The sequence below is a fragment of the Apiospora phragmitis genome (genome assembly GCF_038363925.1).
Source record: "Apiospora phragmitis strain CBS 135458 chromosome Unknown utg000005l:1.0-4161743.0:1.0-4166827.0, whole genome shotgun sequence".
In the NCBI taxonomy this organism is placed as follows: domain Eukaryota; kingdom Fungi; phylum Ascomycota; class Sordariomycetes; order Amphisphaeriales; family Apiosporaceae; genus Apiospora; species Apiospora phragmitis.
In genome coordinates, this window is record NW_027117403.1 from 888,892 (window position 1) to 915,529 (window position 26,638).

The 26,638-nt window shown below is 45.0% G+C and overlaps 8 protein-coding genes across 8 annotated transcripts; 6 read left to right on the forward strand and 2 right to left on the reverse strand.

The window, feature by feature from the left end:
- Positions 1–262: 262 nt before the first annotated feature.
- Positions 263–2,614, reverse strand: PG994_004324 (uncharacterized protein; the record flags this gene model as incomplete). Its single annotated transcript, XM_066855733.1, has 4 exons — positions 263–264; positions 400–633; positions 707–741; positions 1,131–2,614. Coding segments are annotated over 4 exons (1,755 nt in total).
- A 1,147-nt stretch (positions 2,615–3,761) lies between these two features.
- PG994_004325 (heterokaryon incompatibility protein) lies at positions 3,762–5,705 on the forward strand (the record flags this gene model as incomplete). Its single annotated transcript, XM_066855734.1, has 3 exons — positions 3,762–4,143; positions 4,200–4,280; positions 4,336–5,705. The coding sequence occupies 3 exons, from the start codon at positions 3,762–3,764 to the stop codon at positions 5,703–5,705; spliced, it is 1,833 nt and encodes a 610-aa protein (XP_066717901.1).
- Positions 5,706–11,267: 5,562 nt separating this feature from the next.
- PG994_004326 (uncharacterized protein) lies at positions 11,268–12,540 on the forward strand (the record flags this gene model as incomplete). Its single annotated transcript, XM_066855735.1, has 3 exons — positions 11,268–11,486; positions 11,560–12,201; positions 12,292–12,540. The coding sequence occupies 3 exons, from the start codon at positions 11,268–11,270 to the stop codon at positions 12,538–12,540; spliced, it is 1,110 nt and encodes a 369-aa protein (XP_066717902.1).
- Positions 12,541–13,024: 484 nt separating this feature from the next.
- Positions 13,025–13,540, forward strand: PG994_004327 (uncharacterized protein; the record flags this gene model as incomplete). The annotated part of the gene is made up of 1 exon (XM_066855736.1): positions 13,025–13,540. The coding sequence occupies one exon, from the start codon at positions 13,025–13,027 to the stop codon at positions 13,538–13,540; it is 516 nt and encodes a 171-aa protein (XP_066717903.1).
- A 307-nt stretch (positions 13,541–13,847) lies between these two features.
- On the reverse strand, positions 13,848–14,906 carry PG994_004328 (uncharacterized protein; the record flags this gene model as incomplete). Its single annotated transcript, XM_066855737.1, has 2 exons — positions 13,848–14,763; positions 14,833–14,906. The coding sequence occupies 2 exons, from the start codon at positions 14,904–14,906 to the stop codon at positions 13,848–13,850; spliced, it is 990 nt and encodes a 329-aa protein (XP_066717904.1).
- An 830-nt stretch (positions 14,907–15,736) lies between these two features.
- PG994_004329 (uncharacterized protein) lies at positions 15,737–16,586 on the forward strand (the record flags this gene model as incomplete). Its single annotated transcript, XM_066855738.1, has 3 exons — positions 15,737–15,779; positions 15,839–16,242; positions 16,284–16,586. 3 exons carry the CDS (start codon positions 15,737–15,739, stop codon positions 16,584–16,586), a joined length of 750 nt encoding a protein of 249 aa, XP_066717905.1.
- A 399-nt stretch (positions 16,587–16,985) lies between these two features.
- On the forward strand, positions 16,986–19,247 carry PG994_004330 (uncharacterized protein; the record flags this gene model as incomplete). Its single annotated transcript, XM_066855739.1, has 3 exons — positions 16,986–18,140; positions 18,218–18,501; positions 18,911–19,247. 3 exons carry the CDS (start codon positions 16,986–16,988, stop codon positions 19,245–19,247), a joined length of 1,776 nt encoding a protein of 591 aa, XP_066717906.1.
- A 6,204-nt stretch (positions 19,248–25,451) lies between these two features.
- PG994_004331 (uncharacterized protein) lies at positions 25,452–26,543 on the forward strand (the record flags this gene model as incomplete). Its single annotated transcript, XM_066855740.1, has 1 exon — positions 25,452–26,543. One exon carries the CDS (start codon positions 25,452–25,454, stop codon positions 26,541–26,543), a length of 1,092 nt encoding a protein of 363 aa, XP_066717907.1.
- Positions 26,544–26,638: the final 95 nt, after the last annotated feature.

Here is a 26,638-nt window from a genome sequence, read left to right on the forward strand (position 1 = left end):
CTAAGTGCGGACAAGATCAGACTAGGGGAAGATAGAAATAGGCATAAGAAGTTGGCTTACCGGATACTATTCCATTGCGTGCCAAATCCGAGACTGTCCTTTTTTCAAGGTAAACGTCGGCTTCATCGATCAACATGACAGCGCCCCATTTCTCCGCCAGGTTGAACCAATAGGACAGTCTTTCCTCCACCTTTTCCTCCCACGTTCCAATATCTCCCACGGTCAGCGAGAGGAGAGGTCTGCCCGTGAATTCGGCAATGCATTCTGTACACTGAAGTTAGTTTATAGGTTGAAGATTGTCCTCGGCGGTGCGTCTTGAAGGGCTTGCCTGCAGTGCTACTCGATTGGTCAGCTTGTTCAGTTCCGACATCGCTCGGTATTGGTGAGGAGAGCACCTACAAGGATTTCCCAACCCGGGACCACCATGAAGAAGGAAGATTTGGCCCTCCCCTTTGCTCTCGATGTAATCTGCACCCCACTGCTTACGCTGCGGGCTACCATCTTTCGAGCTTGCAGTGTTGTACTGCTCCACCAAAGCCTTGATGATGGTTTTCCTTTCTTCGGGCATGACAAGTGATCTTAGAGCCTCGGGCTGTATTCGTGCTGGAGAGCAGAATTTGACATCAAGGACCTCTACACGAGATGGAGTTAGGCCAATATCCCACAAAGTGACAGATGTGACAAGAAGAAAAAGAAAAAGGCTTACCCCATTTCCTTGACTTGAAAACAAACCCGAAGAGTCTGCGAGAGCAGAGCAAATATCGGTGATTTTTGCCGCGCGGGCCCCCGGACAGCTCCAAGGTTTTCGTGACCTTTGGGTCAATGAGGTCATACGCAGCCCATTGGAATCCAGGTGGAGGATGTACACGTTTCCCGCGACAGTCATCGCAGGAACAGACAGAAGGACCCAACCCCATATCGTCAATTTCCCCTATAACTGGGATTGCTCTGGGAGGAGGTCCATTTGGGGGTCTCCTGGACCCTGGTCCGGTCGTGGGGGGTGGTCGGGGGACGGGTTGTCCGTGTAAAGGCCCGCCCGTATAAAAACCCGGCGGCGGCGGGGGAAGTCTTGCAGATCGTTCCTCGATGTATGCGCCATTATCAATGAACACCCGGCCATCAAACTGCACCCGTCAGCAACGTGAGGTGAATAAGCGGCGATGGATAGATGCCGTACCTGACGGCCCAATGGACCGATGAAATCTCCACTGTAATGGGCTTGGGCGCCTGAAAGATAGCCAAACCATCTCTTACCCTGGTCCTCAAGTTCTCTCTTGGTTTCTCCTCCATCCGAGTTATCACGATACTCCACTGGAAATATCCTGAGCGAGGTAATAAGTTTTTCTCCCTCGAAAGCAGGTATGCTGACAAGGTCCTCGGATCTTCCCACGTGCCGTCCGTCGAAATCCAGGTGCCAAAGGTAGACTTCGTAAGGCCAAACCCATTTGGCTTTTGGTCGAAGTATCTTTTCGTCGACGATCACATCAGAAATGATGTGGGCACTGAGTCTGCCGTCACGCGACAGATACACCGTACTTCCTGGTCGGAGCAAGTACCATAGCATTCGGAAAGTGCAGAGCCCTCTTGCATTAATTGCAATCTCGTCCTCGATGGACGAAATGTACTTTGGTTGTTTCAGAAATCGAAGCAAGCATTCAAGCTGTCGGTATACCAAGTGCTCTTCCCCGGCTTTCTGGGTCTCATGTTCTTGCGTTTCGGCCGAAACAAAATTCCTAGCCATCAAAACTTCCAGTTGGGGATAATGATGGGCAAGAAGAGCAAATGGCTCCGCAAGATCGACGGTTCGGCCGTCCAGCTTCGCACTTGGGTAGTATGAAACGACTGACTTTATCAGTTCGATCAAGGCCTTGGAATGTATAGTGATGGTCGTCTGACGAACGGCGATCTCCAAATTCGGGTCACTCAAAATATTAGATGCCGGAATTGTCTGTCCCCGAAAGGGCGCTCGCAAGTTTCCTCGAACAGGGCCTTGGGGATAATTGCGTAAACCGGCCTGGCCAGGTTCCCCCGGGATGGATGTTTCCAGTATGGTCACGACCTCAAAGGCTAGATCGCTGTCCACAACGTCCTTCCTAGCCTCGAGTAAGTCGAAAGTTGCCGGCCAGGGTGCCCTATCAACACAGTCATCAAGGGCGTCACGGAAGTCGACCGTGTTTGTGACCAAAATCCTCTCAGATTCGATTCTCTCACTCTTGTCTTTGTCATTATCGTCTTCGCTCTCAGAGTTAGATTCGCTTGCCGGAGCAGGAACAGTTGGGGGTTTCTTGGCTAACTTGGGAAGGAGGTACTGGCGGCAAACGGGACAGGTGTATACCCTGAAGTCCATCAACATGGCATGCGATCTCATAGTTATTGGGCACCATAGAGTTGCGTTATGTTCCAACTCTGTTTGCGGCTTGACCGCATTCATCGGTTCAGAGAGGGCATTGTCATCATCAACCTTCCGGGCGTCATCTGGCGCAATGCCCTCTTCTTCCCCAGTGGTATCTTCAGCTGCTCCGGCGTCATCGGGATGCTTTTCCGGCGTGTCTTCTACCATGCCCTTGTCTTCCTCAGGTGTAGCATCGTCGCTGACCACGGGTCTTTGTGGCATGGCTTCAGTCGTTTCTGCGCGTCTTGTTCGTGCTCAATGTTCGATCAATCAACCGAAATCGGGGGTTGGTTTCTAATGACAGTGACAAGAGGGGTTCAGAGCTTGCTTCTGTACCAAATTGTAGAGCCTGCCTCCATGACATCCGGTTGCCTTATCGCTTCAGGAACATATGCATAGAGCCTGCTCAGCTGTGGAAGCCACATATTACATTACACCTCGACAATAAATTCTGATTCGCTGCTTGCATTCCTTACCGCGTTTCACGGATGCAAGCGTCAGCATGAGGGGTGACCGGTGAACCGGCAATTGATTAGGATCAGGTCAGAGCATGATTAGCTCGAGGGATGGTTTCGTGTTGGTCTTAATTGCCTTATGAACACATACAATCATTGGGATAACCACCTACAATCCAGTATTATGACTGGAGTTATGTCAGAGCCTCAAGTTACGCCTCTTGTTCGTAATTTCAGCCTTGGCCTCGATGGTGGCGATGAATCTTTGCCAGTCACCCAGGCTCTCAATCACGTGGCAAGGGAGGCTACTGAGAATGAATCAAAGAAACTTTCAGAGGCTCGCAACTTTCGACAGTGGCTGGAGTTCAAACATCCATCTAAGTATCACCTTCACCAACCACCCTGCAAAGGAGTCAACGATACGGCAGAAGCTAATTGGTCGCAAGCGATGACGATACGCGCAGTTTGCAAAAACAGTGCAAAAAGGTCGCCGAGATCTGGGCTGAATTCGGGCATCGGTTCCCCGGCGTCTCAAGAGGCAAAGCTTTTCCTTCCGTCGGGGCTCTGTTCGAAGCTGTGGATGTAGCCGCATCCGAGCTCAACCAGAAAAGGCTCGGGGCTCGAGGAAAGTGTCTGGATGGGTTCCAAAGCTTTGTTGGGATCCTAAATGACCACTCATATTTGTTCTCCATCGTCCCCGACAATGACAAGTACCTAAGCCTCGTCACTGGTGTGCTCACCTCCATCGCTAAGGTACCTCTCCTATGCCTCGGACCGAACTAGGGACTGACAACTCGAGTAGGTCTCTATGAATCGCAAGACTATCACCGATGCATTCAACTCGGAGCTCGAAGAGACGAGAAGAGCTCGTCGATGTGCCTAAGATATGCGATGTCGGGGGCCGGACTCAGATGATGCCTCGCGTCGTCAAACTGTATACCCACATCTTCAAATTCTTGAACGAGGCCATGTGCTTGTATCAGTCCAAGAGCAAGCGGGTCAAGGCGTACCTCAACGATAAATATTACCCCAATAACTTCCAGCCGCTGACGGCCAACATCCGCAAAGCCATCGCTAACATCCGCCACGGGGCCGATTTGATCACTCAGCAGAGAGTTGGCTACCTTGTCGACAGGGTTGACCACAGCCGAGATCTTAGGATTGCAGCAGACGGAATTCGAAACGAGGCCCCAGTCGCGGTCGAAGCAAGGAACCAATTGGTTCTTGAAAGTTTCAACAATATTGGCAAAAGCTCGACGGAGACTTTATGTGCAGTTGGAGAACAATTCTTCTATGGTGTGTATCAAGCTTTCGAATCACAAAACACTATATTGCCTACTAAATCCATACAGATCAAGAGCAGAAGGCACAGCTTGATTCCAGATTAGCGGAGTCCAGAGAGGCACAACTAGAGAGTGAACAACTCTCCAATGGTAGGTTTACAGACTGTAGGCTTCCCAACCAAAAACTAGCTGACCAAAGAAACAGACGACGAATCTGCAATTAGCAACAGCAACTGGATCTCACGTACCAATCTTCGTCGACAGGCCGACATTGTACTAACCAAGTTCACCGATGACGGCCGAGAAGAGCTCAAGAATATACTAAGAGGCAATTCCTCACCCATGATCCCACAAGAGGTATCAATAAGCATCCAGTCGTGGATCCAAAACAAGACCTCGCAGCTTCTCTGGGTCGAGGGACCCGTCATGACAGACACTGGCTCAGGCTTGCCGCTCACGGCCCTGAGGATCTACGAAGTCACCATGCAAGCCGAGATACCTTGCGTGTCTTTCTTCTGCAAGAGCAGATACGGTTTCATGTCGGCGAACTCTACGACGTCTGGCTCAACCCTCATGGCGCTGCTTTACACCGTTGCGGATCAACTCATCAACCTTTTACCCTCAACCTTCGAGTCAGCGTCCAAAATCAGCCTGGACACTATTGATACCAGTGCTTCGGAGATCAACGCGACAGCATTAGCAGCGCTAGACGTGATTGAGGAGTTGCTTCTGTACGCTCCGCCGACAGTGACATTTATCATTGACGGACTAGAGCTTGTGAACAATACGACGGAGCTCCCGCATCTGCGAAGATTTATCGAGTTGTTGAGAACCGCGAGTGGCAGTGAGAAGGTCTTCAAGATCCTCCTAACAACCAACGGGAACTCCAGAGCTCTGGGGAAAGCCATACACTTCAACTCCATGCATCGTTGGTACAAGCAGTCGCGGGTCTGTTATGCCTACCTCGAAGATGTCCACGTCTACGATGATACCTGTGACTGCAGGTGGTTACGACGTGGTTGGAAACTACAGGAGCTCATAGCACCTTTGGAGGTCTTGTTCTTCAATAAGAATCGGGAACTTTTCGGTAAAAGGACAGACCTCGGCCAGATGCTCGAGCAGGTTACCGGCATCGACCACAAATTCCTACGTGGCGTTTCCCTAGACGAGGCTACCGTCGCCGCCAGAATGTCTTGGGTTTCTCGGAGAAGCACTACAAGAACAGAAGATGCTGGTTACTGTCTCCTTGGGATGTTCGATATCAACATGCCATTGATGTACGGCGAAGGAGATAAGGCCTTCAGGCGCCTTCAAGAGGAAATTATAAGGCTGAACCCAGAAGACCATACGCTGTATGCTTGGGGCCACCCTGTGGATGTTCATCTTGACGAGCTCAGAGATTCCACCATCGATATCCCTGCTTTGAAACCATCAATGGCCGATGGTGCTCCTGCAACGCAACTGCACGGGCTTCTGGCAGCCTCACCCAAAGACTTTGTTTACTCCCGAGACGTCATTAGTTCGCCTATGTCTAGTGTATATCGACATATTTTTGGTAGAGATGAGGCCCGTTGAGATATCGCCTCCTACCATCATCGGCCAAGCTATTCGCATTGGTTTGTTCTGTGTCAAAAAGCTGATTTTATTAAATGGGCTTTCGTACGTACGTACAAGTGGGGGTTCAAGTGGTGCTGTATTGCTATATTCTATTGTTTATGCTTATTTATAGTGCTAATTACGAGGGGTATCGTATGCCCCTCTTAATAAAATAGAAAAGGGGTTCGTACGCGTAGGTACGTAGCACCCCTTTTAGAGCAATATGAACAGCTTTAGTTCTAGCTGTTCTAATAAATTTAATATACTTTATAAGCGAGCTGCGTACTTTTTATTATTAAGCTTTATAAGTTATAAATTAATTTAATTATAACGCTTAGAATTAATTAAATATATTAATAATTATTATTTTTAAAGGTTTTTATATTTATTTTAATAAGTGCGCGTATTATACCTAGGTTTTTTATAAATTTTATAGCGTTATAAGCGTGTTTTAAACGTCCTCGTATAATTACTTTTTCGATGCGATTCGTTTTATAACTATTTATTAATATCTTTTTAAAACTATAGGTCTTTTTTAGCTTATATATAAAGTAATCTTTTATTTTATAGCCGTTTTTTTTTTCGTACGGCGGCGCTAGCTAAATATTTTATTTACTTTTTAAAAAAGTAATTCGGTATATAATTTACGTTATAACTTTTACGATCTAGTTAAAGCTAATTAAAATAAATATCGAAAAGTTATTTTAATATTATACGATACGGTTTCGAACGTATTCGGTTTAAGATTAAGTTTTAATCGAATTATTTAAAGTTTTTAATTTTTAAAGGATAAATAAGTTAAAAAACGTCCCCGGAGGTATTAAAGTGCGTAGTTTTATATTTAATTATAAAATAATTTATTCCGGATTATATAAAACGAGTCCTATTTTTTAAAAGTTTTTTTATATATTCGAAACGATAAAAGTCGCTTAGAACGCTTTTAAAAACGCTGGTAGGAAGTCTTCCTTAGAAATATAAGTAATATACGCCCGTATAAAACCTTTAACTTTTTTCCCGTACGCCCTTTTTAATATACGAAAATAGCCGATATTAAAAGGTTAGAGCTTATGCGACGAATAAGAAAATATATAGAATATAATAATCGAGTTTTTTTTTCGTAATAAGCTAGCTGACGGTGCTACGGTTACCTCATACAACGGCGACCTTAAAAACTAATAATAATACTACATAATAATAATACGAATAATTTAATTAAAAATTGATATAAAATCTTAAAAACACCGTTTTAGTCTCGAAACGCTTTTATAACACTCTTAATCTTAAATTTAAAGTTAGATTTAATTATAACGGCTTTCGGCGCCGACGATAAAAGAGTAACAGCTTAAGGTTTTAATATAACGCTATTTATTTCCTTTTTAATTATTATAGCATCTCGTATACGCGTAGACTTTTAATTAAGGTTAAATATTACTTTTTTTTTTTACCTGTTTCTCTTTTTAAATTACTTTTTAAAAATAACTTCTCGTACTCTAATTAACCGATCTAGCCGTTTAAAATATCTAGACTCTTTTAAAACTTCTGGAATAAAACCCGGCGCGTCGCGCTATTAAAAATAATATTATTACTACTAAGCGTATCTATTAACTCTTTAATTTAACGACTAATTATAAATATTAATAACGCTATAAAGGAGAATTATCTATTAAAAACGTCGAGGGGAGGCTTAAATAGTCCTACTTTTACTTAGTTTTTTATCCTTTAGTTCTAGCTATTAAAAGGCTTATTAATATTACGAAAAAATATACTAATTACGGCCTAGCCGCCAGCTATTATATACGGCTAAAAGGTAAACTTTTTAATTAGTTTATAATATCGGAGGAAATCCCTTTTATTTATATTTATATTATTAAGCCCTATATAGTATAGGGTTATTTTTTAATAATAAATATTTTTTAATATATTAAAAAAAATTAAAATCTAAAGGTTATAATAAATACGACGAGTATACCGGAAAGAAGAAAAGTTATATTTTATACTTTAAACACGTTATAATAAAGTCCTCGTTTTTAAGCTTTATATAAGGGATAAAGACCTCATTTAGCTACATTAGGGCCAGCTCTTTATTAGTCCAGCCTTTAAGGGATGCCGTAAAGACTTAATCCTCTATAATATCCGTTAGCGAGTCCTCCTCCTCCGGAAATTATTACTACTAGACCTATTAGCCTTTAAATATAATAAAAAGAGGTAAGGCTCAGCTTAAAGCGTTATTATATTCGACCGTAAAAGCTTATTTTCGGTTAAAAAAGTTTATAACTAGTATTTTTTTTATTTTAATAAATTTAATAATTATTATATTCGTTTTATAGCTAAGCTAGTTACCGATCTCGTCGATATTAAACCGAAACTCCGGAGGGATCGATTTTAAAATAAAATTATTAAGCCGCTCGAAAAACGCGATAATTTTTTTTACGAAAGTTATATTAAGTTTTAAAAAATTTATCCTTTTAAAAAAAATAATACTAATAAATAAATAGCGAGTAATAAATCTTTTAACTTAATACTTACCGAGTATTATATTAATCTCGTTAACTTAAAAAATTCGTTAAGCGAATATCCGGAAAATAACGTACGCCGGTAAACAGCCTACATTATATTACATAAGGTACTAAGTTACGATTTAAAACTCTTCCGTTATTATTAAGGCTTAAAAGGATTTATTTCGTTATTTTATAGTTTTATAACCGTGAATCCGAGCCCTTAAAATTATTTTAAGAATATTATACTTCTCGGCGGCTTATTCTATTAACGAGCTATTTATAATATTTTAAATCGCGCGTTATAATACTAACTCGTTAAGTTTATAGCTTATCGAAAAAAGGAAAAGAAAAAAAAGATAGTATTATTTAATTAATTATAAATTAAAAACTAACTAGTTTATATACTAATTTATATGTAGTACTGTCAGGGGCTATTTAAATTTAGGGGTCGCCGTTGTATAAGGTGACCGTAGCACCGTCAGCTAGCTTAGAGCTCGAAAGCTATCGAGTAGTAGCTTTTATAGCCGTTTAAGACTAAGAGGCGATAAAGATCTTTTATACGAGACCTAGTATATTAATTAAAGTATTAAATTTAGTCCTCGCTTTTTTTATTCGTGGTTTAATTATTTTTAATAGCTACGATTACTTAATCCTTTAATAATAGGCTGTTTTTATATTAAGAAAAGAGGTGCGTTTTCTCGGTAAAAATAATATACGAAGGGATGGCGTAACCGTTTAATTCGACGCCTTAAATAATTATAACTTATTCTCGGTTTTTTTATTATATTACTTTAAGCTTTCCGCGTTAATCGAAGGTGATTATAATTATTTCGAACGAGATTTAGTTTATAAGAAACCCGGTTTTATTAAAGTTGTATATATTCTCTTTTTATATTTTATACCTATTAATTATATTTTATACCTATTAATTATATTTTATACCTATTAATTATATTTTATACGAAAGTAAATTACGCGCGATACGCGTTAAGATTTTTATAAAGGATTTTTTAATAATCGATTTTTTAGTTAAAACGCGTCCGGAGGTCTAGTTATTATCGTATAAAGTTAAAGGCTTAATTAATGCCGACGCGTTTCGCGTTATATAAGCTAAGTAATCAATTCGCTATATTTTTTATATTACTTAGCCGAAAAAAAAACGATCGCGTATTTAGATTAATAATGTATCGAATAATTAATTCCTTTTTAAAATTAAAAAACTTTCGAAAGTTTATAGAAATTTTAAATTATAATCGAATTCCGCGTTATTAGCTATATAATATTAATTTTAAAATATAATATATCGCTATAGCTTTTTATATACTTAATTTCGAGTTATTTTAAAGCGTTTAAAGCGTTAAATTAAACCTTTTTTCTTTTTTCTTCATTTTTTAATTTTATGCTTATTAAAGGAGAAAAGTTAGTATAAAGTTAATTATAGGAAAGTTAATTAAAAGTGCGCAGCTCGCTTATGTGCGCAGCTCGCTTGGGGGTACGTTATCCTTATTAGCTAAGCTCTTTACCCATTATACAAGGAAGGCCAGCGACTGTGGTATGGATATTCTGCGATGCCCCTGTTGCTACAAAAGGATGGCATATTTACTACCTATTAACCCTTCCTTGCTGGCGTTCGCGAAGATACACTACTTGTACAGTGGCAAGAACACGCCATCTGCTCCGGGTGAAATTACCAGATACTGCACTATCAGTTCATGGGCTACTGAGTCAAAGGAATCTTGAGACATTTGACGTTTTACCTGTCAAGCAATCGCTCAATCAGAACTCCGTTGTGATAACCTCACTTTCGTATCCTGGCAAACCAGAAGGCCAGAAGGCCCTCAGCGTTTATCCACTTCTCGCTCAGGAGGTGGACTACCGCACTTTCACTGCCCACTCCTTGTTTGACTTGAGTATCAGTATTGAGAAGGCAGGATCGGAAGGGCATGACCATACTTAGGTTAACAAACGAAACCCTCGCGGTGGAAGGATATACCTGGGCGACCGACATGGAGGAGGTGGATGCGTTTGGCCAAAAAAGCAAGCGGCTCACCACGTAGTTTGTACCCGAATGGAGTATGGAAAACCATCATACTTTTACCACGATGAAAATCGTGGGCAGAGGTTTCAATGTTGGAAATGGTCATGTATGGGCTGTAGATGTATCGCTACACGACCCCTTTCCGTAATCTGTTGCCACCACCACACTATACTCTTTTCGACGGACTAACTGAGGTTGTGCGCTCGTAGTCTTTCCAAGTGTAAAGCTGAGTAGGAAATTTGCGTCAACCTTGTGCGCGGCTGTGGGTTGATGCGGTGGCCGAACCCGATGTTTTGTTAGTCGGGGGACGAATTGGGCTTATACCCTGACTAAAGGGTGTCGCCCCGCCATCAGTACATTTACTGCGCTGTTAATAAAAATTCAGACAACGACACGTACGATCGGATTCTAGCGGCCGGGTACTTGGTATTACAACGCTCTCCCCTCGTCTCAACTACTCCGCACCGACTTTGGCGGAGTTTTGGGCTTGACAAGCCCGGGCTGTGCCAAGAAACCTGGGCGCAATCTGGGATCAATTGGAGAAACCTCTTCCCCGCATCATTGGGTTATGGGGTCTTGCGGCTGAAGATCCTTGTATAGGGTGGTTTTCACCCGATGATCGGTACGTTCACCGTGCTCAGGTCTTGGGTCTCGGCTGAGGGAGACCTTGGCAGGCGCTTTCGCACTTTAGCCGGAGCAGGGGCGCATGGATTTACCCGTACCAAGACGTCGGGGCCACAGCCGATATTCCTAGCTCTGTCTACCTTGTCACTTGTCTTCGTGGAAGATGGGTGACTGTGATTGGTCAATGGCCCTAGTCAACATGAGATTCCCCGGAAACGCGAGTTCGCGCACCCGAACTGCACCACTACGACGTTTTCCTCAGACCCCAATTGCGGGGATCCAGTATAAAAGAAACCGGCTTATAAGTAGAACGGGTCCTGCATGGCCTTGTAGCATGTTTCTCAGGGCCTTGCTATCCATGTCCACAGAGAGCTCGCGACCATGTACGGCCCGTTGATTTTACTGGCAGCGCTGCTGCCCTTCACCTCGGCTCAACTCGACGCGTACGCCAAGAAAGCTGGGCTCAAATACTTTGGTGCGGCAACGGACTCGCCTGGGCAGCGCGAGAGAGCTGGTCTGGAGGCATCCTATGAGCAGTACGATGCGATTCTGAGAGACGGTAACGAGTTTGGCTCGACAACCCCGACCAACGGGCAAAAGGTTTGTCAGACACTCGCAAGCCTAAAGCCAAAGCGGGTCATTCCTGGATCCTTTGTTAACATTATCACCCTAGTGGCTATTCACCGAGCCCGAGCAAGGCGTCTTCAACTTCACCGAAGGCGACATCGTCACCTCCATCGCGCAAGAGCAAGGATTGATCCAGCGCTGCCACGCCCTCGTGTGGCACAGCCAGCTAGCCCCATGGGTGGAGGCTGCGTCGGCCGACTGGACGCCCGAGACCCTGAGCGCCGTCATCGTGGCGCACGTGACCAACGTCATGGAGCACTACCGCGGCCGGTGCTACGCGTGGGACGTGGTCAATGAGGCGCTCGACGAGGACGGCGGCTATTGCGATTCCATCTTCTACCGCGTGCTGGGTGCGGACTTCATCAAGCTCGCGTTCCGGACAGCGGCGGTGGTCGAGCCGGGCGTCAAGCTTTACTACAATTATTACAATATCGAGAAGCCCTCGCCCAAGAGCGATGGCGTCCTGCGCATCGTCCGTATGCTCCAGGAGGACGGGATCAAGATCGACGGCGTCGGGTTTCAGGGCCACTTCGTTGCGTCGCGGCCTCCGACTCTGGACGAGCAGATCGCGGCCATTGATGCGTACGGTGCGCTCGGGGTTGAGGTCGCATACACGGAGCTCGATGTGAGGCAGACGACACCGGTCAATGAGACAAGTCTAGAATGGCAAGCCAATGCCTACGCAGATGTAAGTTGGCCCCCGAGTTTCAACTGTCACTAAAGGTCTTTAAAGGAGCCATGGAACTGACTTTGGGGTCGCCCTTTCCCCACATCACAGGCTGTTGGTGCTTGTGTGCAGGCGAAAGCCTGCATTGGTGTCACCATCTGGGACTTCTACGACCCCTTCAGCTGGGTTCCGTACACCTTCCCTGGCGAGGATGCCGCGCTGTTGTGGTTCGAGGACTTCGCTAAACACCCGGCCTATGATGCCATTATTGACGCTCTGAAGAATGGCACGGCATCCCCCTGCAAGCGCAAGAAGCGTCGGCGAGCGCAGATGGCTGCTAGAAGGGCTAAGCTGCAGTAATGAGACTGTGGAACAGCAAGACAAATAGCTAACAAACGACTCGAGCCAATCTAGGTTCGATTTATGTTAAACTGCTGGTTTCTATGAATGATATGTCATCATATACCAGTAAGACGATGTCATCAGCCGTGACCTTATCTGTTCTACTAGTGCTACGCCCAACCATCTTCACAACTTGTAGCCTTTAAGTTGTTCAGTCTGAGTCTTTCGTTTCTTCCCGGCTAAACTAGAATTAAAGCGTCGGAACTTGAAAGAGGGATATTGCCAACTAAGGACTTCTTGACTCAGGCGTGCTTGTTCTCCAGATGGACCAGACTGAGTACCTCAGGTGACACCTCAGGCTCGCCAATGGTGACGTTGGATATGGTTGCCTGTTTGAATAGCTCAGACCATTTCCATAAGAGGCCTTATGTTTGGTTTGATACTGATCCGCATCTAGCTAAACCCATCACTTCACATCAGAGCGGGTAGCATGAGCGTGAGCATGGACATATCGACGCTCCTTGCGCTCCCTGGCGACCTTCAGAATAAAATATTTCTTCAACACTGCGATGGCCTGGACCGAGTAGCTCTCCGCAACACGTGCCGCCATCTAAGCGAGATTCTCCCGCAGCCCGAATGGCGTGAGCTCCTTGAGGCCGAGTTCAACGAGCCCGGCGCTGTTCAGCGTTTCATTCGTCGCCTATTGTCAACGTCTAAGTATTTCACGTGGAGCAGCATTCCCAGGCTACAATATGCCAAGTGCGAAGGGAGCCAAACATGGCTGCGACTCATCAGCACGGCTCTGCTTGGATTGCGGTGTCGAGGAACGTTGCAAAGTCTGCCGACAAATAAAGACCGAGGGACCCTCGTCACCATCATCACCAGGGGACGGCCTCTCTACGGCATACGCTACAGATTCGGCGATTTCGACTGGGCCCCCCTCTCCCACTGGCCGGAGCTACCGGAAACACTACAGCGATTGCTGAGCGCCCACACAGAAGTGATGTGGTCGCGATGAAGAGCAGCGGTAGGAACGGTGGTTGCGCGAGGACAGAGCTCGACGGGCGACGAAAGCTTCGAAGGAAATGCTGATTGAGCTGTTGAGACCTATTGCTCCAGACACCACGATACACTGAATGATGTGAGGTACTACTCGGACCGGGAACACATTTATCAACCGAGTTAGTAGAGATATGGTTTCTCCTACATGAATCGCTAGTCGTATCAGTAATGGCCATCAAAGCTATTGGGAACTGTCGGAATAATGGAGCTGAAGAGTAAGTTTCACGCTTTGTCAAGCATGGCATCCAAAACTCCTTTCACCATTACCGAACCCAACCTTCCTTCCCCATCGTCTCCCCAGTCCACGCCTCCAACTTCTCCGCAAGCTGCACATCTTTCGCCGCACCGCTCTGCCAGCACGGCTCCCCGAACCGCCCGTGAATCTCGAAATACCCGCCGCTCTGCTGTGCCTTCATGTCCGGGCCCGCCACGCAGAACAGACTGGTCCACGCTCCCTTGTCGGCCGGCAGCATCATCCCCAGCATGCGGAACAAGGAAAAGGTGCCTGCCACGCCCGAACCCCCGGACCCCCCCTCCACCGCCGAGGCCAGGTTCGACTCCACGATGCCCGGGTGCACGGACGAGATCCAGATCTCGCCCCCCTCGTCCCCGTCCCGCGCGCTGCCGGCGGATCCGGGGCCGTACTTCTTGTGCAGCGTCTTGGCGTGCAGGATGTTGGCGAGCTTGCTCTGGCCGTACCGCGACCACGGGCCGCCGCCGCTCTCCTGCAGGGACGGGTCCTCGAAGTGGATTCCGCCCTTGGGCGCGGCCAGGTGGCCCGACGACGAGATGTTGACGATGCGCACGCCCCCGGCGGGGAGGCTCGTCGTCTTGGCGGTCCGCAGCAGCAGGGGCAGTAGGTGCTCCGTCAGGACCCAGTGCGCGAGGTAGTTAGTCTGCCACTGGGCCTCGTGGCCGTCCTTGGTCAGCTCGAAGGGCGTCGCCATGATGCCGGCGTTGTTGACCAGGCCGTGCAGGGCGGTCTCGCGGGTGAGGAAGCGCTGAGCGGCCGCGACGACGCTGGCGAGGTCCGTGTGGTCCAGCTGTAGGAGGTCGATGTGGGCGGATGGGTGCGACTTCTTGATGTTCGCGATGGCGGCTGTGGCCTTCTCTTGGGATCGGGCGCCCATGTAGACGTGGGCACCGTGTTGTGCGAGGTAGGATACGGTGTGGTAGCCGCTGAAGGTGGATGGGATTAGCACATTGGACCTCTTGGTGAAAGACGACAGATAAAAGAGGAATACTCACATGCCGGAATCCCCACCCGTGACTATGAAGACTTTGCCCTTAAGATCGGGGAGAGTGTCGGGATGGAAAGTCATGATCACGCCAGATACAGGGTCGATGGAAAGTAGGAAATCGCGATAAGATGAATTAGGTGGTTCGATATAGTCGAAAGAGCTTTTACAGTAGTGAGCAGAACTTTCATATTAAAATCAAGACATTGGCCTCAACTTTATACTGCCCTCATTGAATGGTGCTCGAGAGACCTGCGGATTAGACGTTTTTCGATCATCAGATACTGTGAGCAAGCTGCATGGCCCTTGGGCCAATCGCGTCACATCTAGTATGGAGATAGCTGGAGATACTGAAGTGGTGACCCAATAGGAGACCTCGGGGTTCGCGTGTGAGCCAGCTGCAGTAGTGTCCCATTTTAGACAACTTGTGATTCTGATCCGTTTGTATTGGATGTGAGCAGGCTGCATGACACTAGACCTGGTCAAGTTACGCCGATATGACATTGGCGACCAATTTTCCCTAGTGCCGCGCCGTGCCACTGACCCCTGTCTGACTGCGCCTCGTAGGCGGTCCAATTCCCCCGTGTCCGAGGTGTCAGCTTCGTCCGCCTTTGTGAGCAGGCTGCATGAACTTCCGTCTTATGCTGACAACCCCGATGAAAATTGTTTCATTCATCACCCATTCCTATGATCACTGTAATTCCTCTATTGCTCGTTAGCATCATGATCAGTATACATCGGCCTGCAGACGCAGCACCATCATGCATTGAGCTTGTGTACATGCCACAATTGACCGAAGTACGCAACACCATGCCACCCCCCACAACAGTCACCAGGATGACAGAACTTGGTTAGCTTATTGCGTACAGGCGAGAAGCAGAAACGATGACTGGACCGGGACCAAGGATGCCGCAATGCGCAGACGGGCACAGACTCGACTCAACACAAGGGCATACCGTGAGTTACCAATATTTCCACTCGTCCACCCAAACCGAAACTAAGGGGCCCGTGATCAGGAAAACGCAAGGCCTTAGCAAAGATAGCAGAAGAAGCATCCAATGCCGGATCCGAACCTCTGATTAAATCAGAAGTGTTGGTGCAGTGTTGGGATGCGGAGCAGCAGTCCGTCTTCATAGTCCCAACATACCGTACCAAACAACTGTACAACGCGAGGGATCCCCTGTTGCCGCTAGACAACGCAAGAGAGCAACGCCACATCGTATTTCCCCTCAGCCCGGACCACCTCATCACGCTGCTCCAGTTCAACGTCCTCCGGGCGCTGGCGGCCAACCGCACCCTGATCTCGGGCGTCCTCGCGACGCCGCTCGACTGCAGCGAGGAGACGATCCACCTACTCTCCTACCCCACTGGGGGCCGAGTACTACCCCTGTCCCTCCTGCCCACCCTGCTGCAGCAGACGGTGCCGCACGGCGACTGGATCGACATGTTCCCGTGCCCGAGGCCCGCGACCGCATGATCCGGGCCGCGGGCACCTTTGACGAGGACGCGCTGTGGGCCGACTGCGTCGGCGGGCTGTACGAGGGCTTCCCCGACGACGAGGTCGAGCGGCGCGGCATCATCGCGTGGTCGCCGCCCTGGGACATCGCGGGGTGGGAGTTGTCGGAAGGGTTCGTGAGAAAGTGGAGCTGGCTGTTTGTCGAGATGCTGCCGCGCGCGCTGGAGGCGACGAATCGGTGGCGTATGGAGAGAGGCGAGGAGCCGTTCGACCATGATATGATTTGCAGGTCGCGTACTGCAGGTTGACCGTTTGCGTTATCAGTCATCTGTGCCTGATACATTCAGGGGTTCTCTAACCTTCGTAGAGCATCTACCACTCGTACGAACTCTGTCCAAGGCGAGTATAGCAAGGTGGGATTTGAGTTAGTGCGCAACACACGAGGGAAGGGTTGATCGCAGCTGCGAACTTTCTCTCTCGCAAATATGTCTCCTCTAGATCTAATCCCGAGGAGGTCAAGATCATCAACATTTCTGTGCCGCATCACCATTACCTAAGCTTCTCTTTACACTAAAGCCTTCTCGTTCTTCCTCCATCCACGTGACTGAGCCGCGTCACTGTGGCGGGGAAACGACACATTTGTGCTAATCCTGCCCGTATGTTGTTTACTTTTTAGGTTCACATCTTCTCAACAACACGCATCCGAAATGGAGATCCTCAAATTCCCAGCCGAGCTCGTCCACGAGGTGCTGTTCCGGGCAGCGCTGTGTCGCGACAGCAACCACAGCGTCAAGAGGGCGCTGCGACTGCGACTGGTGTGTAAAGCCTTCGCCGAAGCCGTGTACCCCGCCTTGTTCCGGTCGCACCGGCTGGACGACGCCATGTTCAACCGTTGCTTCCACGACGCAAAGTTCATACACTACGGGGCAAGCAGGCACGGCGCTCTGGGCCTGTGGCACAGATACCTGGTCTACCGCGTCACAGGCGAGAAGGATCCGAGCGTGGGCCGCTTTGTGGAGACCAGGGAACTGGCCCAGATCCTCTGCGAACAGGACGCATCCCAGGAACAGCACGAAGTGGTTCAGACGCTTTGCTGGCTGGCCCTGGACAATATCACACGGGGACCCTACCTTTTCCGGGACTGGGGGGCCACCACCTACAGGAAGTACCGGCCGAATAATACAAATATCTTGAGGCGGCTGCAGAAGGAGGTGGCACCCGATCACAGGCTCAATCTGCTAGCTGCTGCCGTGCGCCTCAATAAGCCTTCGCTGGTCCGGCAGCTGCTAGCCGACGGTCACGATCCCACCAAGCCCAACTACTTGTTCCCGCCCGCTATGCAGGTGGCGGCGGAGTGCGGTAACGAGAGCATCCTGCGCCTTCTCCTCGACGGAACGTCCAGGCCACAACTCGAGCCCTACTCCATCTTCGGCGCCGCCGTGGGAGGGGACCTGGAGATCATGCGTCTCGTTTTCCCTGCTCCCCTACCGGGAGGTCCGCCCCCCACGGCTGACGGCAGTTACGGACGGATCACGAACCACCACAGCTTCGAGTCCTATCTGCTCGTCTACGCCCTGTGCGCCACCGAGAGCCCGCTGGTCTACGAGTACCTGACGCAGGCCTGGGCGGCCGACGCCCGCCTGCACTCGCCCCGCTACGAGCACCTGACGTCGCACGCCGCCCGTGGAAACCTAGCCATGGTGAGGCACCTGCTCGACCAGGGCGTCGTCGCACCGCAGCGCGGCGCCGACGACGGGTCCAGCAGCCCCGGTTTACCCCTGCGGCAGGCCTGCCGCCACGGCCATGGCGCCATCGTGGACCTGCTGCTAGCGCGCGGCGCGGACCCGAACCATCCGGAAGACGTGGCGGACGGGGGCGCGCCGCCGGGCTGGCGCTGGCCGCGACCGTCCGGGGCGGGTTCCCGTCGCTCGTGCGGAAGCTTCTGGCGCGCGGCGTCCGGGTGTGCGGGCCGCACAAGGGATACGAAAAGCCTCTCATGCGCGCCTTCAAGGCGGAGCACACTGAGCTGGCCCGCCTGCTGGTCGCTTGGGGCGCGCCGCTGCAGGCGGCGGCGCCGAAGCTGTTTGCGTATATGGCGGAGGCTGGGTACGAGTCGATGCTGGATATCCTACGAGGGTACGGCTTGGAGCCGGATCCTGGGGCGAAATACGACGGTGGGAGACACTATTCGTCCACGTGCAAGACGTGCACAACCAAGGTCGTGTAAGCAGGTCTACGGACGAAGTGAGGCACCTTTTATCGCAGTATTAACAGTGGTCAGCCCCTCTTCAGGCTATGCTCGATGTTCCTTTTTTGTGTATATTTCGCACCGCAGTGCAGTTCTCTTCTGTTGTTTTTCTTTCTTCTAGGATACAGCGCTTTATGTATCATCTGTTGCTCTCTATCGTTCAACACCTTTGAAATCAGAAATGGAGAGGAAATAGATGCCTGACTCGATTCATCCACAGCCCAGCTAACCAAAGGCCGGTGTACACCTCCACCGTCCTCGTGGCCACCCTCGCCCTCTTCGCCAGCTCGGCCGTGGCCACCCCAAGCCCCATCACCCCGGCAGCCTCTTCAAGTGGCAGGACATGAAGTGAAACAAGGTGGGCAACGACTGCGGCCTGCTGAGCGGGCGCGCCTGCATCACGCGCGGCGGCGACCCGACGCTGGCCGAGGGCTACGACGCCCTCAGCGACGGCAACGCGTGCCAGGAGGACACGATCAAGTACACCGCCAAGACGGCCAAGGGCATCAACGACAGCGGCCAGACGGGCTACTGCACCATCACCATGAAGACCGACCAGGGCTGCTGCGTCAACGGCAAGTGCTCGGCCCAGGAGATCGCGCTCGACCGCCAGGTCGTCAAGACGACCGATGCGTACAGCGAGGAGACCATCGGGGACGTACATTTCTCGACGGCCTGCCCAAAGGGCACGTACATCCAGGGCGAGATGCGACTCACGTAGGGTGGTGCACTAGACAGGATTGGCGACGGGACTTCCTTGTGGGTATGAACTTGATGATGGGATGGATTTCGTTTGCGTCTGCTGTGTTTTTCCTCTTCCTTTTCTTATCTTTCATGTTTATGCTTAACGTATGCCACAAGCGAATGTCCCACTTTCATAAATTTCCTCATAGCCTCAACCTTTTTTTATATTATTTTACGTCCTAAAATGCTATGATTTTAAAAAGAGAGTAATATAATTCTAGCGCTTTAAGCGTTTTCAAAAGACTTAACTTTAAGCGTACGAAAAGCTATATTAATTTATTACGTTTTATTAAAAACTTTATAACGTAAACGAAATAACTAACTTATATAATACGAAGTACTTACGAATTCTCAAAAGCTTTAAAATTTCGAAAAAAATATAATTATTTAATACACTATTAATTTAAATACGCGATCGTTTCTTCCCCGGTTAAGTAATATAAAAAATATAGCGAATCAATTATTTAATTTATATAACGCGAGACGCGTCGGCGTTAATTAAGCCTCTAATTTTATATAATAATAACTAGACCTCTAGACGCGTTTTAACTAGAGAATCGATTATTAAAAAGTCTTTTATAAAGATCCCGACGCGTATCGCGCGTAGTTTACCTTTTTACGAAATATAATTTATAAGTATAAGATTTAAAAAGAGGATATCTATAACTTCGATAAAACCGGCTTTCTTATAAACTAAATCTCGTTCGAAATAATTATAATCACCTCCGATTAATGCGGAAAGCTTAAAGTAATATAATAAAAGAACCGGGAATAAGTTATAATTATTTAAAGCGTTAAATTATACGGTTACGCCATCCCTCTATATATTATTTTTATCAAGAAAACGTACCTCTTTTCTTAATATAAAAATAGCTTATTATTAAAAGACTAAGTAATCGTAATTATTAAAAATAATTAAACTATAAATAAAAAAGGCGAAAACTAGATTCGATACTTTAATAAATATACGAAGTCTTATATAAAAAGTATTTATTACTTATTAATCTTTAACGGCTATAAAAGCTATTACTCGATAACTTTCATACTTTATTATAAAAAGAACTCGATTATTATACTCTATATATTTTCTTATTTATTATATAAATTCTAACCTTTTAATATTAATTATTTTTATATATTAAAAAAGGCGTATAAAAACGAAATTAAATATTTTATACGGGCGTATATTATTTATATCTTAAAGGAGGACTTTTTATTAACGTTTTAAAAGCGTTTTAAGCGATTTTTACCGTTTCGAATATATAAAAAAGCTTTCGAAAAATAGGACTCGTTTCGTATAATCCGGAATATATTATTTTATAATTAGATATAAAGTTACGTACTTTAATACCTCCGGGGACGTTTTTCGGCCTACTTATTTTTAAAAAATTAAAAACTTTAAATAATTTAATTAAAGCTTAATTTTAAACCGAATACGTTTAAAACTATATTATATAATATTAAAATAACTTTTTAATATTTATTTTAATTAGTTTTAATTAAATTATAAAAGTTATAATATATATTATATACCGAGTTATTCTTTTAAAAAATAAAAACGTAACACTTTAAAAAGTAAATAAAATACTTAGCCGGCGCCGCCGTATAAAAAAAACGGCTATAAAATAAAAGATTACTTCGTATATAAGTTAAAAAAAAGTAATATAATTCTAACGCTTTAAGCGTTTTAAAAAGATTTAATTTTAAGTATATAAAAGGCTATATTAATTTATGACGTTTTATTAAAAACTTTATAGCGTAGACGAAATAATTAACCTATACGACGCGAAATACCTACGAATTTTCGAAAGCTTTTAAATTTTAAAAAAAATACGATTATTTAATATATTATTAATTTAAATACGCGATCGTTTTTTCCCTAACTAAATAATATAAAAGATATAGCGAATTAATTATTTAGTTTACGCGACGCGGGACGCGTCGATGTTAATTAAGCCTCTAATTTCGTACGATAATAATTAGACCTCCGGACGCGTTTTAACTAAAGAATCGATTATTAAAAAGTCTTTTATAAAGATCTTAACGCGTATTACGTATAGTTTACCCTTATACGGAATATAATTTATAAATACGGGATTTAAAAAAAGGATATCTATAACTTCGACGAAACCGGCTTTTTTATAAACTAAATCTCGTTCGAAATAATCGTAACTATTTTCGATTAATACGGAAAGCCTAGGGTAATATAATAAAAGAACCGAGAATAGGTTATAATTATCCAAGGCGTCGGATTATACGGTTACGCTATCCCTCCGTATATTATCTTTACCGGGAAAACGCACCTCTCTTTTTAATACGAAAATAGCCTATTACCGAAGAACTAGGTGATCGTAATTATTAAAAATAACTAAATTATAAATAAAAAAAACGAGGACTAAATTGGATATTTTAATTAATATACTAGGTTTTATATAAAAAATTATTATCGCCTTTTAGTTTTAAACGGCTACGAAAGTTATTACTTAATAACTTTTAAGCTTTATTATAAAAAAAACTCTATTATTATACTTTATATATTTTCTTATTCGTTATATAAGTTTTAACTTTTTAATATTAATTATTTTTATATACTAAAAAAGGCGTATAAAAAAGAAATTAAATATTTTATACGGGCGTATATTACTTATATCTTAAAAAAAGACTTTTTACTAACGTTTTTAAAAACGTTCTAAGCGACTTTCACCGTTTCGAATATATAAAGAGGCTTTTGAAAAACAGGACTTATCTCGTATAATCCGGAATATATTATTTCATAATTAGATATAAAGCTACATATTTTAATACTTTTAAGGACGTTTTTTAGCCTATTTATTCTTTAAGAATTAAAAACCTTAAATAACCCGATTAAAACTTAATCTTAAACCGAATACGTTTAAAACTATATCATATAGTATTAAAATAACTTTTTAACGTTTATTTTAATTAGCTTTAATTAAATCGTAAAGGTTATAACGTATATTATATACCGAGTTACTTTTTTAAAAGAACGCGATATTTTAAAAAGTAAATAAGATACTTAGTCGGCGCCGCTATACGAAAAAGAAACGGCTATAAGATAAAGGATTATTTTATATATAAATTAAAAAAGACTTATAGTTTTAAAAAGAAATTAATAAATAATTATAAAATAAATCGCGTCGAAGGAGTAGTTATATAAGAACGTTTAGAACACGTTTATAGCGCTATAAAATCTGCGGAGAGCCCGGGTATAATACGCGTATTTATTAAAATAATATAAAAGTATTTAAAGATAAGAATTCCGATTAATTTTAATATATTAAATACGTTATAATAAAATTAACTTATATTTTATTAAAAGGGGGTGTAAAAGAATAAGACATTCGCTTATATAAGATATTCGCTTATAGGATACGTTAAGTAATATTGTTCTCCGTTTCTTTTTTAGGGGGTTGCCTGTGTTTCTCTTCATTATATGCTAGTGTAATGAAGTTAATGCTTCTTGACCACTAACCTCGGATTCTATTTCCAGCCTTAACTTGGGCCTAGGCTTGAAACTAGATGTCGCAATGAAGATTCTCTATTATTAAGCACTAAGGCCTTAATAGATCTGAATTGATTTAATGATGAGATCTTTAGACGACAGACGTCTAAGTGGGGTTAATCTCCGCAGTCGGTCCGGGTGCACCATAAGCTAAAGCACCCCTCACGGGCCACCCCCTTACGGGCCACTTTATTAAGCTACCGTTACCCCTGTAATTAAAGCTATTTCTACGTTTAGAATTAACGTAAATATATTATTTTTCGTTATTTTTAATAATAATATAGTCCTCCGCCTTCGTATTATTATTTTCTATAGCTTTTATAACGTTACGAGGCCCTTTTAGTATTTCGATATCGCTAGCTTTATTCTCGTATATAACCCTACCCCTTAGCTTCTACTTAGCTCGGCGTATATTAGCTATACGAATAAATCGTTATCTTAATATAATTCTTACTTTTTAATATATTTTCGTAATCTTATTATCGAGTTTAGTTTAAAAATAATTAACCTAAGCTTTGAAATACGCGATTTTATTAGCGCTTTAATTTAAGGCCTTATTAACCTTTTTAATAAAGAGCCGTTAAAAAGGTAATTTAAAAGTAGGGTTCGTAACAGCTAATTTCTAACTGCTATTTTATAATTCCTAGTTATTAAAGGGTGTTTTAATAAGTATTAAAACTAATTCGGCGAGGAAATTAAGTATTAATTTTTTTTTAATTATTTCCGATAGTTTTAAACGTGCCCGGGTAACCTTCATATTTTTTAAAATAACGTATTTTAATAATAACGGCTTTAAGCGATCCCGCGAATAAATTTTAGCCGTTTTTTAAACGTTTTTAATTATAAAAAAGAGTTAATATATTAATTTTAGTTTAGCGGTATATTTTTAATATATCTATTTTCGTAGGCTTTAATTTAAGGACCGTATTTAAATACTTTTTTAAAATAATATTTAACCTTTTCTTTAATAAACCGAAAATTTCTATATTTAAAACCTATATTATATAATTATAATATAGCTTATAAAAGATTAGCTATATTTTATTTACGAGATAAAGCTATAGAAAGTTATTATTTAGATACGATTTATAGTTATTATAAATTAAGACGACTTATTTATTATTATAACGAAATCGTATATAAGGGATAGAAATGTCTTAAATTTAATCTAAGGCTATGGTATTACTAGTTTACTTTTTAAGTAACGCTTTAAACCGCTAGTTATCTTAAAATAGCCGTCTTAGTCTAGAAATTACTAGCTTTAAACGTTGGCCCCCTTAAAAATAATTAGCGGCGGGAAGGCTACCCTATTACAGCCTATACATTTTAGGGTAGTAATCTATTCTTTTTTCTCGATATCTTTTTTAAAGGCTAGATAGTTAATGGCTTCGGTAATTACTTAGTAGTCACCGTTAACGTTTTAGCCGATATTTATTTCGTTAATATTATAAAAGCGTTTAAAAAGGATATTAATTAATTCCGAAGTATTAAGTTTATCGAAAAAGACGTTAATATTTATTATTATAACTTTATTAACCCGGCTATAATTAATTATTTTCGACCTTACGGTTTTAATAGACTCGTTTTTAATTAAAAAACGAGTATATTATTATTATTTTAAAATATAAAAGCTTTAAAGGCGTCTAATATTTATTAAATTATAAACTTAAACTTAATTAACGCTAGCGCGAAGCTTAACTTAGCTTAATTAATAGCTTAATATATTAATTCGTTTTTTAAAAATAATAATAAAACTTGCTAATCTTTATTAAACTCACTTTTAATAAGTATACTAGTGAGACGATATTAGATATATAATCGAGGGGCTAACTATTTATAAGCGGATTCGTAAGTAACTACTCTAAGCTTTATATTACGTATAATAACTTATATACGCTTTTAAATATTAAACGAAGATATCGTTATAAAGAGTAAAAATAATAATTACTTTAAAAAATAAAAGGTAATAATTAAATTAAAAAGTTTTCTAATTAGGATACACGGTAAAAAGACGCGTTCGTGGGGTAAAACGCGGTGGCCCGTAACGAGGTGGCCCGTGAGGAGGTGCTTTAGCTTATGTGGCCGGGATCTAGAACTGAGATAAGTTGAGTATATAATAACATTCCTTACTCAGTGTTTCTTGGCGCAGCTTGCACGGTGCAAGACTGGCTTTTCAACCACACTAAGTTAAGCCTCTGAGTTAGGCTTCTAAGCCTAAAGAGGTCCGCTATAGTTTATTTTGACGACAAGCAAAGCCAGTCTACAGAGGGTCGCGCACGCTAGATCATGACAATCTCGACTGCTCACTGTCGTCTTCGTCGCGGAAGTGAAGGGGCACCTGTGTTACTAGCAAGCCAGCAACATCTGGTACGTATGTATTTGAACGTCACGCGACTCTTGCGACCGTAGTACGGCACATCAATTATGCAATGCTGTACAACCTGTCAGCTCTGCCGCCAACCTCAGTGGAAGTCCAGTTGCTTAATCTGACGTAGTGGGTTGGCCCAAGCGCCAGGACTTGATCCATCCCCGCACATGCATGTGATCCGAAAATAAGGGTTGCCTCAAGATTGTATCACCTAAGACCGATCCCCCTCCCCTCATCATTAAGTCGAGAATGAATGAATCCCTCTGCGCAAGCCGCCAGAGCCCAATATCATGAATGAGCCTGCAGCCGGCAACGATGTCCCAGAGACCCATCTGGAGCGCGGTCCGGACAATCCGGACAATCCGGACAGGGTGAGTCAGGAAGAAGCCGACAACCCACCGCCCACGTGGGCTCGACCGAGAAGAACTCAAAACCAGTGGCGCGGCAACTGCCTTTTCCGCCTTCTCATCGTCCTCCTCTTCGTCGTGCTTCTCGTCATCATCCTCGCAGACCAGATGCATTCCCAAGACTCCAATTCCGGAGACGGCGGCCGTCGCCCTCCCAAAATCACTCACATAGCCTCGCTAGGCTCCTCCTACGCGGCGGGTCCAGGCATTCCGCCCCAGCGCAACCCCGCCGCCGGGCGCTCCGGCCACAACTACGCCGCCCTCCTCCAGCGCCGACTCAGCGGCAAGAGCCACAACAACCACAAGGTGGCGTTGACAGACCTGTCCGTCTCGGGCGCGACCCTGCTCAATCTGATCTCGGAGCCGCAGGACACCGGCCTCCAAGTCTTCGCGCCGCAGTTGCGCGGCGTCCCCGCCGCCGCCGACCTGGTCCTCGTCCTGGGCGGCGGCAACGACATCGACTACATCGGCGGCCTGATGCGGGACGCCATGCAGCTGCCCGCGGACCTTTTCGGTGGCATGTCGACCACCACGATAGACTCGGCCGACGCGTTGGCGCGGCGGTACGGCCGCGTCCTCGACGCGGTGCACGCCGCCGCGCCGCGCGCGACCGTGCTCGTGGTCGAGTACCTGACGCTGCTGGGGCGCGACTTCGTGCCCGGCGTGCACGCGCCCTTTGGCGAGGCCCGCGCCCGCTACCACCGGCAGCGCGCGGCGCTGCTAAACAACGGCACGCGTGCCGCGAGGGCGGGCCGCGAGGATTGGTGCCACGTCGTGCCGGTCTCAGACCACACCGGCGGGCACGGCATCGGCGCCGCGGAGCCGTGGGTCACGGACTACCTGGGGGTGTCGGACGGGTCTCATGTGCCGTACCACCCCAACGCGGCGGGCATGGAGGGGGCGGAGGAGATAATCTATCGGAAGCTAGTGGAGTTGAATATGGTGGATGAGGATGATAAGGATGGCGAGTTGTGATGGTTATGTACTCTAAAGTAAGCGCTATATGCAGTTGGATATATAGCGATGATTTGACTAATTTCTACTGTTCTTCCGTATTTCATAGTTCATAT